General features: G+C 45.1%; 1 protein-coding gene across 4 annotated transcripts in view; it reads right to left on the bottom strand.

Annotated features, from left to right (window-relative positions):
• GOLIM4 (golgi integral membrane protein 4) overlaps positions 1-12138 on the bottom strand; it is a 29193-nt gene extending 17055 nt beyond the window's left edge. For 2 of the 4 annotated variants that reach the window (XM_015637676.2, XM_015637677.2), the window contains exon 1: positions 11619-12134. In XM_015637676.2, coding sequence (XP_015493162.1) covers positions 11619-11805 — 187 coding nt within the window. In that variant the 5' untranslated portion in view covers positions 11806-12134. Of the gene's footprint in view, positions 1-11618 lie in introns of all 4 variants that reach the window. The other 2 variants (XM_015637679.2, XM_015637678.2) reach the window with 2 other exon arrangements.
• Positions 12139-12681: the final 543 nt, after the last annotated feature.

Below are 12681 nucleotides of genomic sequence, written 5' to 3'. Positions count from 1 at the left end.
AATACAAGTGGAATGAGGTCATGGCATAAAGGGCTGTTTGTAACCCTTGTGACAGTAACTTTCCCTTCCTGCACCCTTCACCGATCCCAAATCCTGGGTTATTTGCATCGCTAAACACAGCATGAGATAACCAGGTGAGGGATTTGTTTGTGGAATCAGCCAGCTGTGGTGGAGCTACCATCCCCTCTCTGCTTCTCAGGAATGCAGGGACATTTTCCATGTTTCCATCCTCCCCTGCCTTGTTTGCAGAGAGAGGAGGAAATAAGACAGGCCAGCTGTGCTCCAGAGGAATTCCTGGCAGCACACGAAGTGTCACGAGGAGGGAAGGGAGATGCCCAAGGGCAGGAGAGCTCCAGGAGGTGCAGCAGGGCACAGCAGCTTCAGCTGGGGCACGGGGAACCTGGGAGCCACCCTAAATTCTTCCCAGAACTGGGAATCTAGTCTTCCTCTGCACTGCCTCCCAGCAAAAATGACTCCCAAAGACTGTCCAAGCTGCCCATGATTCCTTTGCAGACACCATCCCAAAATGGGGTTTGCATTTATGACTTTGTTGTATCCAGGTGTGTTTAGGACATCCAACATCCTCTGCCATGAAGTTCCTCCATCTGGCTGCCAGTAAAGCAGGATTTCATCCAGCCTGTGCTTTGGACATGGAGTTTGGGATGGGGCACATCAGTCCCTATGTAACCTTTCCTCACCTCTCTGTGAGGAATTCTGAATAATCCTCTGTGAGCATTATCTGAAACAGCCAAGTCTTCAGCAAACGTATCAATTAAAACTCATGGAAATGTATAATTTTAAGTGTTTAAGCTCAGTTTAACACTGAGTATCTTTCACTGCCCAAATTACAGTTTGCACTCTTTTATGAGTTATTAATTGGTATTAAAAAAATGAGTGATTTTTTTTCATCAAAACCAGGAAACTCGTTCTCTGAGAATAAACCATTGGTGAATACAAGCATTCAACAAGAAACATCAAATAAAGATTTGCATCTTGGCAGCCACAGAAAACTCTTCTTGCACCTTAAAACATGTTCTTAATTCCACCAAGGTGCATTCTGCAGCCTTATCTACAAGTGTTTACGTTTTAGCTCCAAAGCTGGATTGCTAATCAATCCCTGGCACCTATCTCCACTTTGTTATTTATCTGCCAAAGTCAAGGACATCAGTCAAGATGAGCCAATGTTCCACCCTCTGGAAGGAAACAAGCAGGCAATGAATATTCACAAAGTCACCAGCAGGCTTGGAGAAGGGAGAAAAAGAAAAAAGGCAGCACTACACAGCACTACAGTGATGGTTTTATTTAGGTCCTGGAGGTGGTGAATGCTGAATTATTGTGCAAAAGGAAGAGTGGCTGCAGCACAGCAGCTCAGGAGAGCAATGAAAATCCATAATGGGTTTCCCCTCCCATGCAATCAGGGCGGAACAGGGTTTTTGGCAAACACACGAAACCACAAATGGATTTGGAGGGAACATTTTCCATTCCACTTCTCCGTCTGCAAGTGCACCTTCCACAGCTCCTCCCGGTGCTTTAACAAGTGTGGGGGGAGAGCCCTGCCCAGCAAACCCATCACAGGGGCAGGACAAGGCAGGATTTGGGCTTTAGGGACCTCCCAGAGCTCAGAGCATCCCTGCTGAGCTCTGGGTTTCACCCTGCACTTGCAGGGTCTGAACACAGGCAATGCCTCCTCTCCTCACCTGCCGAGTGCAAGTCCTTGAAATCCTGGGACAGAGCTGGAGATGTCCTCAAACAACCCCTCAGGTGACTAAAAAGGGCAAGGAAAAACCTCCTCCCTCACCTCTGCCCTTTGAGGTCAGTTACTGGTTGGCCTAGCACGTTTCTCTCTGATGAAAGTCCACAAAGTGCAATGTCCTGAAGGTGTTGATTAAAAATAATTAACAAAGCCCAGCTCCCATGTTTTCTCACTTGCTCCTTTGGGCAGTAGGTTGCAGGTCAGATTTATAATTACATATTGGAGTTAATCTCCCATAAATTTCAATTTTTCCCATCAGTTAGAAATTTGTGAAGAGCCCAAACAAAGGGCTTGTTACTACAGCAGGAATTTCTCCTTCTTCACTGCCAGCTTGGATATAAGATGTCTGAGCCAGAACCTGAAAGAAATAAATACACTGAAAAACAGGTTTTATAGAAAAGCCCAGCCTAACAGAGGGTGGAACCTATATGAGGAATCTGACAAAATCCACTGCTGGGATGCACAAATCATTTTTTCCTTGGGTATGTTTTTAATTTTGCACTGATCTTTGCACAAATAATTGAACTTTATTTCTACAGTATATTTAACAGAATGGTAAAAAGAGGGGGAAAATGCTGTCATTTAATGACTTATAGGCACTACTCCAAAGCTGGAATTACTGCATGTATCACCTTAATTCTTGACATTACCTATGGAGTGCAACCTGTACAAATGAACTAAGATCCACAAACTCAACTGGTAACCTCACAGATCAATAAAAGACCTTACACCTCCAACAAGGAAACACTGAACACTCCTGGAACTCATCCCAGTGAAATCAAGTCCTCAAGAGTTTCCCCATAAAGACAAGGGAGTGAGGGAGAAGGGAGGTGTGGAATGGCCAGATTACACCACTTTGACCAGTGCTGAACGTTAATTACAACAGAGGAGTCAGGGAGGTGATGAAATTGAGATTATTTAACAGTCAAGGTTCCTTTCCTTATCTTTGCTCTGCACAGGCAATAAAGCAACTATTAAGCAAGTAAGCCATTATGCTACATTTAAAAGAAAACATTTCCTAAGTTTACATTTTCAGCAATTTTGTGACTGTGTTGCTTTAATTATTAAGTCTGTCAGAAGGATGATCTAGAGTCTAAAATGCCCCAGCTCCCTGGAAAATTAAGATTACATTAGGATTTAAATATACACGATACAAGAAATTTTACTAATTTCAACATGACTGCTTGTTACACAATTCTGCACTCTTTCTCTGAGCTTACAGTAATACCTTTCACTTAAAACCAGTGGATTTCAGTAGTCTTGGCAACACTCAGAGCTGTTTTCCCTCACACTGTGGCAGAGTTGAACTGAACCAGAAGCGTGGGGTAAAGCACACTGCACCTCTCTAGTGACACTGCAAGGCCTGCAGAACACAGACTTGCCACAAAAAAAGTTCATGCAAATAGAACCATTTAAAATGTGAACCCATGAAGAAAACTTTTCTGCTGATAGTAAGAGGAATCCCTTCAATATGGGTTGTAGGGTAAATTCTCTAATCCATTGACAATAATTAAAATTTTGACCTTTCATGACTCCTCTGACACATTTCATGCTGGGAGGAGATATTATTAATATAACAATTGGCTCCCCAAGCTTTCAGCCCTGTATTTAAAACAATGAATCTGCTTTCAAAAGAGATCCACTGATTCCACTACTGATAATCTGATCAGAAACAGATTATCAAACTGCAGCAGCAGGATTCCCCAGTATCACAGTGTGAGCTCCATCTCCTTCAGAGACTCAGCTGAGGGTTTAGCAATAAATGGATATTCCAGTGACACTGCCAATATCTTGGAAAAAATGGAAGTATTCCCACAATAAAGACTAGAAAATATTAGTTTTAAGTACAGAGCAAGAAAACATTACAAAAAACATCTATTTATCACAGAAAGGTTTGGCTTGGAAGGGAACTTAAAGCTCAGCTTGTTCCATTCCTCTTCACCTTCACTTCCACTGGACCAGGCTGCTCCAAGCCACAATATTTACAATATATTGAACAAAATATTGAAGCCATTTAATAATTTATGTCCTTGAAGTTTTCTGGTTTGAATCTCCACAAAAAGGACAGAAATAGAAACCAAGTTAACGCAAAACTGATTGTGTGTGAGGCTTCATTGTGGAACATCCAGGCAGGGATGGACTGCTCTCATTTCGCTCTCTGCAAACCACTGCTGGCACTGTGTGGACTATGAGAATTATCTTTACTTCCAAACAAACTCCTACACTTTACAATTTACTCATGTGATCAAGTAATGGTTTTGTCTAATTACAGCCAGTCATGTCTAATTCCTCCTGGAAAACCACACCACGCACTGGCAGTGGTGCTTAAAAATGACCCCTGCTTTGACTGAATTCCCTAATCATTTATTTTGCTCAGAGTAGTAATAATTTCAAAAGTTTGTATATAACATCTGGATCTTTACATTCAGGGGATTTTTTTTTTCTTTTTTAAGAGAAAGCTTTCAGAGATCCTGCACCAAAAATGAGCTATCCATTAAAATAAACCTCTTCCTCTGACTTACTCAGTATTCCAGGAAGAAGTTTGAACTAAGAAGTTCCAGTAAGTGGTTCTAGTTCTGCCTTCACTGCAGTTCTGAAAAATGGCAAATGCTGGAGAATTTGGCACATTAATGTGCCTTACCCCAGAAACACACACTTGTGCTTCTAAGAGATCATTGTGGCCTCTATTCAATTGCAAGGATGACAGGAAAATTAATTTCTAAACTGGAGCAAACATCTACATTTAATAGAATCCTTTTACAGCACCCTGCCTCACATACTGCCTTTCTTAGAAGTCAATAACACCTCTAGGAAACAACAGATTTAAGATAAATTGGGACAGAAGGAAGGATTTATCATGTTCAAAGAGTAAACTGTAATAGTTGCTGCTAAAAATAAGTTGGAGAAGGGGTATTAAGTGTGATTAAATATTTAATCCCTCACAGATAGGCTTCAGACCTGACTTTTATCAGGAAGGAGATCATGTTTTCCAGAAATGATTTCCAGAGCACTCCACAAAAGGTTTCTTCCAGCCCTTGGTACCACGGGTGGGATCAGAATCCCACCCTGCAATGCTGTTTTCTACACAGTAGATGATACAGGATTTTTTTTTTTTTGAGTGATGATAAATGCAAATTGTTCAAACAAAACCTGTGTACTGATTTTAGACCAAAATTAGCAGAAAATCACACAAACATTGATAAAAGCTGAAGAGACAACAGTTTTATTCTCACATCACCTCTGAATTTCTGGGTCTGCTCAACCCTCAGCTCCAGGAAACAAGGGCCTGTTTTTTCTCACAAAAAGTGTTTTACACTTTTTTTCAATTTTATGAAGCTCTAGTGATTGTATCTACATGTACATAGATATCTATATTCAGAAATTAGTAAAAAATACAGCTGGAAGAAAAAAGCCCAGTCTACAGATGCACAAACTGCACCCAGAAACCAAGAGTTTGAGTTGGTGATTCAATTTTTGAAAATGGTTTAGTTGAGTGTGGTGGTGTGGATAGGAGCAGGCTCCTTATTCTCCCCTCCAGGAGCTCAGGCAGGTCACAGCTCTCTCATCATCTCTGTAATTAAGCTCTGGAAATGACTGCCAAACTCTTGGATCTGAGTCATCCCAGGAAAATAAGATAGTAGGCTAATTTCAGATACCTTAGGGGAGGGGGAAAACACGGAGTATGAGGTGGAGCAATTGCAGTTTCTCTTGTTGCTTAATTAAAAATACATAGTAGAAAATCTCAAGAGGTTTGGGTTGTGCTACATGACCACAAAAAGATCAGAAGTGCATTCAGCTCACAAAATCCTTCCTTAAACAAGGACAGCATCCAAACAGGTTGGATTCCTCAAGTGCTCACCTCAGACTCCAGCATGAATAGAAATTCATCTGAAACATGAAAATCCCAAGAAAAGATTCAGCTTTAATTACTTGTTCTGCAGAGCTCATTTTTTCCAGTAATCTCATTTATTTAGCTTTCATTACCATCAAACCTCAAAGCAGCACCTGACTTTCAGCAGGGCAGATTAAATGACTTTTTCCCTGCAAGGATCCCATTCCAAAAGGAGCAAAGTGAACTCTGTTAGCCACAAATTGCTGGCAATATCCTCACCAGCACATCAGAGATGCTATAATGGACACTCAAATCTCTGAGAGGGTGGAAACCTTACTCATAAATTGCCCCACCCAAACTCACAGGCTGACAAGCAAACTGCCAGCCCTGTGAGACAATGTGCTTGGAACATCATTTTTAAGGCTTAGGAATTCAGTCAGGCAGGAATGTGTGGCAGGAGATGACTGCCCAAGAAGCCAGAACGCAAACTCACCACTATCCTGCCTCCCTCCTGCTGTCCCAGCTCTGAAGTGTCCACTCAGCTCCATCACTGACAAGCTGTAGGAGGCTTCAATCACCAGCAGCAACAAATATTTGCATCTATTTTGCATCATGCTGGCTTCCAGGTCTTGTGTCAAACTGGGGAGGGGGAGCACCAAAACCCAGGGACCAAACCCATGCCATGACCTCATTTTGCTCCATATTCCTTCACTGCCCTGTGATCCTCAGCCAGGGTCCAGCTGGGAATGCTGCAGCTCTGGTAGAAATTTGTCCTGGAGCTCTTATGTCCACAAAGAAAGGGCACTTGGGCATGGATTACAGCAATGAAAAAATATAAATATGGGCAGGATTCCACTGCTGGACATGGAAATTCCACTATAGACATGGAAACAAACTTCCCTCAGTTAACTGATCTGAGCCTCCAGCACCTTTTCTGTACCTGGGTTATGAGCAAAAGCTGGGTAATTCCAGATAACCCAAAATCTTGAGGCTGAGATGCAAAACAGACACATATCTATCTAGTTTATACATACTTATATGTACATGCAAATGCATATATATATATAAATATACATTACACCATATACCTCTTCCCTACTTAAATTCTCCACAATTTCGAGCATTTCATGTGTTTTAAGGATTTAGAACATTAAATATCCACTGAAAATGTGAGTGGAGGTACAACAGCCAGGTGCTCAGAGGTTACAAACCAAAGCTTTCTGTTTCAAGAACTCCAGTAGCAGAATTTGGGATGCTGCACTTGGCATTTCAGGGCAAGTACACCCAGAACCAACCTCTTCTCTTACTGTGCTGCCACACATCTCTCAGGCAGCAGCAAAACACTATCAAACTGCTGCAGTGGTGCAACCTGAAAGTCACAGGAATGACAGGAATTCAGGATTCTGTTATTAGGAAGAACAAGCAAGCACGGAGGAGCTGCAGTAGATGCAGCTCTACTTGTCTGATGCATGTTAAAAATAAGCCATTAAAAGTAGTGCTGGTTCCTCCCAGCTCAAGGTACGAGCTTAAGGCACTGTAAAAGAGGGATGTAATAGTGAAGTACACCCAGAACCATGTGATGTCAGATCAGCTTTGGCACCTGTGCAGTTTGCATGCAGATATGATAAATATTAACCACCAAAGTGACACAGAACTGTGATCTAGTACTGCAGTGCATTGTGCAATTCCACCCACATAAAGCTACCATGGATCTGACCAATTCCCAGCAGCTCACCCCCTCAGGGAGCCTTGATTTAGGACAACTGGCCCAGCAGGCACAGAGGAATCTACACGTGCTTTACAGCCACGGCTTTCTTGTGCTGGATCAGAAACCTTTGAGGAAATCCACACTTTGTCCACAGCAGGGAAAACTCAATTCCAGAGTCTCTCCTGGGCTGGCTGCCAAGATCACAGGACAGTCTGAGGCTGTACAGAGATTGCACAAAGCCATCAGGCACATTAAGACCCACAGGAAGAGCAGAAAAAATGAAGGTAGTAAGAGGCACTAACTGTAGGCTGTTATTAGGATTAGGGATTAAAACAGATTAAACAGATTAAAATAGTACACAAGGGGTTACTTAACACCCAGAGGATGAGAAGACAGAAGCTGCAAGAGCTGAAAAGATGTCTGTAGATACCTTCAATCCTGCAGCAACCACAGGTACAATCAGGCTCACCTGCAGCTCTCAGTGTGGTTCTGTTCTAGCAACTGAAGCCTCTTTCTGTATAGCCAATAGTTCAAGACTTAGATACAGATTTAAAGGAGGCAAAGAGCATCAAGTTGTGCTTTTATCACTTTAAGAAATACTAAGTAAGATTATCTCCATGTTTCAAATGTATATAGTGCTCAGAGAATGAGACTTTCAAATAATCAGCTTACTGGGAAGATCAGCTTCTCTATGAAAGACCTTATAGATAACAATGACTTTAGGTTTTCTCAGCAGTCAAAAAATTTTGTGTCATCTCTAAATTTTGCCCCTGGCCTTTGTGGATTACAAAAGCAGCCCTACTTTCTCCATGCCCACCAGAACTTTGTATGAGAAAAATGCCAAAGTTTGATATTCTTCTACAAAATCTTCTGCAATCTGATCCTCTAAAGGGGGGGGAGTTTAGCATCCCGGCCTTTCTAATGCAGTTATTGTGTTTCCCAGGTCTGCCAACCTTCCCTTTGTACCCTGGGCTTATTCCAAGGGGCACAAACACTTCTCAGCAGTGGCTGAAGCTCTGAACACCAGGGAGAACAGAACCCTCCAAAACCAGGGCCGTGTGTAGCTCTCTTCAGATCAGGTGTGTGTGTTAAATGACTCTGAGACTCTTCCTGCACCATTTCCCAGTGATCTGTGCTTTCTGCCTTGCTATTTTCCCATGTATTCCCAGGAGATTGAGCCTCCTTCAGGTGTTGCTGTGTTTGAGCAAAACAAGGCAATGAAAAAGATAAAAATCTAAGACAGCTGGCTTTTCATGGAAAAACAGAAAGAACAGCTCATTCGGGCATGAAGAACTGCCAAGTACCAAAACCAAGGTTGTTTTACCTACAACAATGAAAAAACCCCACAAAAACATGACAAATAGTAGAGGGGACAGAAAGAAGTGAAGGGAGCTGCACTGAGCTACAGCTGAGGATCTTGATTCAGATTTTGAGCAGACCAAAGGCATTCAGGTCCTAAACTGCCACTGTGTCCATAAACTCAGGAGTGTCCACGAACCTCAGGGCATTTCACAAATGGACTCAAGTTTCACTCACAAGCCCTGACAGGGACAATCCCAAGCTCCTCTGTGTGCAATCCAGAAAGAAACTGCATTTGTGGGCTCCAGCAGTCACAACAAAACCCTACAAAGTCAGGCAACAGGTGATACTCCACTGTCCTCCCAGAGATTCACTCCAGTGGCACAGCCAGCCTGCCACAATACAGCCTCAGCATTCTCAACAACACCAGTTTTACAAGTTACCTTTTATTTTTGTAGTTTACATTTAAACCTATAAAAGCCTCCTGATGAAATGGTTGTTCAGGAAATAGAAGTTCAAGGTATCCTTTTCTGCTCAGCTTTAAAGCCTTATTCAATCACCCAGGAGAGCTGTGAACACCAAGAAATCAATCCCTGTTGCTGCAGTACCCTCCTTTCCTATAACTTTGCCCTTTAACTGGCTTATTTTGAAAAGATTTCAGAGTGCTTCCATCATATTTCAGGCCCCAAAGTTATCTTGAGTCCAGGATCTATAGAGAAACTGGTTATGCTGCATGGAAAAGATAAACCACATTACTTTACCAATGCAATATTAAAATTTTATTGTTCTCATAAAGCAACAAACTCAAATAATGTTAGGACAGCCAAGAGACATAGGTCAGATATTCATAGAGGTGGTTTTGTTGTTTGTTTTATTTTTAAATTTGGCAACAGGAACCAACTGTTGATTTAAAATCCAGGTCATTTAAAATCAAAAGTTCAAAGTGCAGTCAGATACTGCACCTGCAAATTGGATTTGCCATTTCCAAGTCTCTGCTTAAAGAAAACACTTTCCTGTTGTTCCATAACAAAGAGTTAAATAGGACAGGTTCAGGAATGGGTTTGGTGATGGGTATCACCAAAACTTCACATCAAAAGCTTGTGTCTCTCCAGGTGAGCTGGGCGTAGACACAGGCTCTGAATTCCCTGTGTTCTCCTCACTAACAAACTCCTACTGCAAAAATCCAGGTGATTGTGCAGGGGAGGCCACTGCAGAAAGACATGGAAGAAAAGTTTTATTCCCCAGATCCTCTGGAGTCCTTAGGAATAAAACTTCCCTTTACTTTAGTGGGACATCAGGCAGCCAGGGGCTGCTGCTGCATTTAGTATATCTCTGGGCTCTCACCCTCTCTTAGGTGTAACAGCTACTTCCAGAACAGAAAACTTAAAGAACCATTTTTTATTCTTACATTTTATTTTTCCTTCTATTCTGCGACCTAATTGCCAGTGATTATTTTTTTTAAACAGGGTTTACTGCTACTGTACTTGGCATAGATAAATTCTCCTGTTTAATGGGCTTGATACACTGGCATGGATCCCAGAACCATGTGAATTTATTGCATGGATCATCACATCCATTAATGTCATCAGATCCTGGTCCATATTTCACATTTCCCATTGACACACTGAAACAAGCAGGAGAATTACAGAAAATGCAGCTCCCACAGTTGCCTGCTGATGGCTGAAGATGATGATGGCTATTCAAAAGCATGGAAAGCTCAAACCAACAGTCCAGACCTCACATATCTGATCCAGAGCATCTCTCCTCTGTGTCAGGATAAAGTTTGTTGCACTCCTCTTTGGCAAAGCCGGAGCAACAGAAAAAGCCAGCTTGTCAAACTTCAGCTTGAGAACAAGATGTTCCTGTGTCCTCTGTTGGCAAATGCACAGCCTAGCAAGAGTAGCCCTTTAGCCACACACCTCCTTCCCAGCCAAACATTTACACCTTTTCTCTGACTAAAATGAAGGTTTCTGGCAAAGACCTCCCTGGTATTACCTGGAAATGGCCTGAAATTGAAATACTAAGTAAGGATGGTGCCAGCTGGTGACTAAACACATTGATGGAACAAATCACTGTAAGAATCTAACATAAACCCAACTCTGTGCTCTGCACACAAGCTGTGTGCTGCCAGGCATGCTTTGATGGATGCTTCCAGGGGGAAAAGGATGGCTGAGGATCACCCTGAAGTTTAGTGCTGCTACAGCAGATCCCTCTGATTCTCCTTTCATGCTATTTTGAGAAAGAAAACTTGAAAGTTGGCTCTGGGCTTTGTGCTGACCTGATAACCCTGCACTTGACAATTAGAGAGGTGCTGAGGTCTTTCACTGCCAGACCATTGATGTTTCAGGTACATCCCTACTGCTTTGCTTCTGATTTCTTGGCATTCAGATGTCAGACATGGACATCTTTTCATCTTCAACTACAGGACACCCACATTTGCTGCATGCTTAAACCAAGATACACAAGGATCTGTATTTATATGGCACCTTTAAGCCAATAAATTCAAAGTTATTCCAAAAGTAATAGAATAGCCTTACCCAAGTAACTTACTCGAACTTTACTTTTAATCACCCTTTAAAACCACTTTATTAGAATAGTCCTCTCCTCCATTCCTGGAGCTATTTAAGGTTTATGCTGCCCAGGAGCTGCAGATGGATGCTCAACATAAAGCCCTGCAAGACAACAGAGCAGCCCGCAAGAATCCCAGACTGGACACGGTCTGCACTGCACGCCTGCCTTTCCCATTTATGCCAGGAACTGCCAAGTGATGTGCAGTCCTTTGGGAACACGAGTCACTACGGGATGTGTGGGACCGAGAGCTCTCTAGGAACCCAGGACAAAAGCTCATCCCGACCTCGGCGGGGCTGGGACCCCAGCGAGGGGAGACCCTGTAACCCCCCAGGCTGGAGGAGAAGAAGGGGCAGAAGGAGCAAAACTTTGAGAGAGGCTGGAGAGCCGGAGGAAGCAGAGGAGGGTGTTCTGCAAGCCTTGGGGAGGGGCAGCAGAGGCTCCTGCCGAGGGAGTACCTTGTAACTGAGCCGAGAGCGACTCCTGATGCTGCTGGTACTTGAGCGCCGTGGCCTCAGCCTTCCTCAGCTGGCCCTGCAGCTCGTAGTAGAGCATCGCCCCGTACAGGAACCCGAACACCACGGTCAGCAGCAGCAGCGTCTGGAAAATCCGCTTCTGTTTCCGGGAGCACATCCCGTTGCCCATGTCCCCGGCGGGGTCCCGAGGGCCCCCGCCCGTCACGGCTCAGCAGCGGGCGGGAGGCGGCGGCATCGGAGGCCCCGGGCGGAGCAGGAGGAGGAGGAGGAGGAAGGGAAAGAGGGACGGCGGAGGCGGGGCCGGCCCAGCGTTTCAGCCCCTGGGCACGGCCGCGGAGCCCGGGGCGGTGTCTCCGGGGCGGGCAGCAGCGGGGCTCATGCCGGGGATGTTCCGTGTCCCTGCGGCCTGTGCCGGTGCCTGCGGCCGCGGGGGGCTGCGGGGAACAAAGGCAGGCCCCTCACTGACGTGTCCCCGCTCGGCCGCGGTTCCCCCGCCGCGGGATCCCCGAAGGAAGTCCCGCTCCGGGCGCGGCCTCATTGGGTCGGGCCGCGGGGCTCTGCCCTCCCTCCGGAGCGCATTGGGTGCGGGCCGCGTCCGTCCGCAGCGGGCCGCGCTTCCCTCCCGCCCCTCCAGCCTCCGCCGTCAGCCCCTCAGACCCTGGTCCACACATCCCCTGGTCCGCACATCCCCTCAGCTCCTGATTCCCGCAGCCCCTGATCCACACATCCCCTCAGCCCCTGATCCCCTGATCCCCGCAGCCCCTGATCCCCGCATCCCCTGATCCACACATCCCCTCAGCCCCTGATCCCCGCATCCCCTGATCTCCTCAGCCCCTGATCCACACATCCCCGCAGCCCCTGATCCCCTGATCCCCGCAGCCCCTGATCCCCTGATCCCCTCAGCCCCTGATCCCCTGATCCCCTCAGCCCCTGATCCCCTGATCCCCGCAGCCCCCGGTCCGGAGCCGCCTGGGGAACGAGGCTCGTGTGGTGATGGAGGGGAGCTGTGGCAGGGGACAATGACAGCGGGACAGTCACAGCGGGG

Source organism: Parus major, chromosome 9, assembly GCF_001522545.3.
Source record: "Parus major isolate Abel chromosome 9, Parus_major1.1, whole genome shotgun sequence".
Classification (NCBI taxonomy): Eukaryota; Metazoa; Chordata; class Aves; order Passeriformes; family Paridae; genus Parus; species Parus major.
Note: the sequence above shows the minus strand (reverse complement) of the source record. Positions and strands in the feature narration are given on the sequence as shown.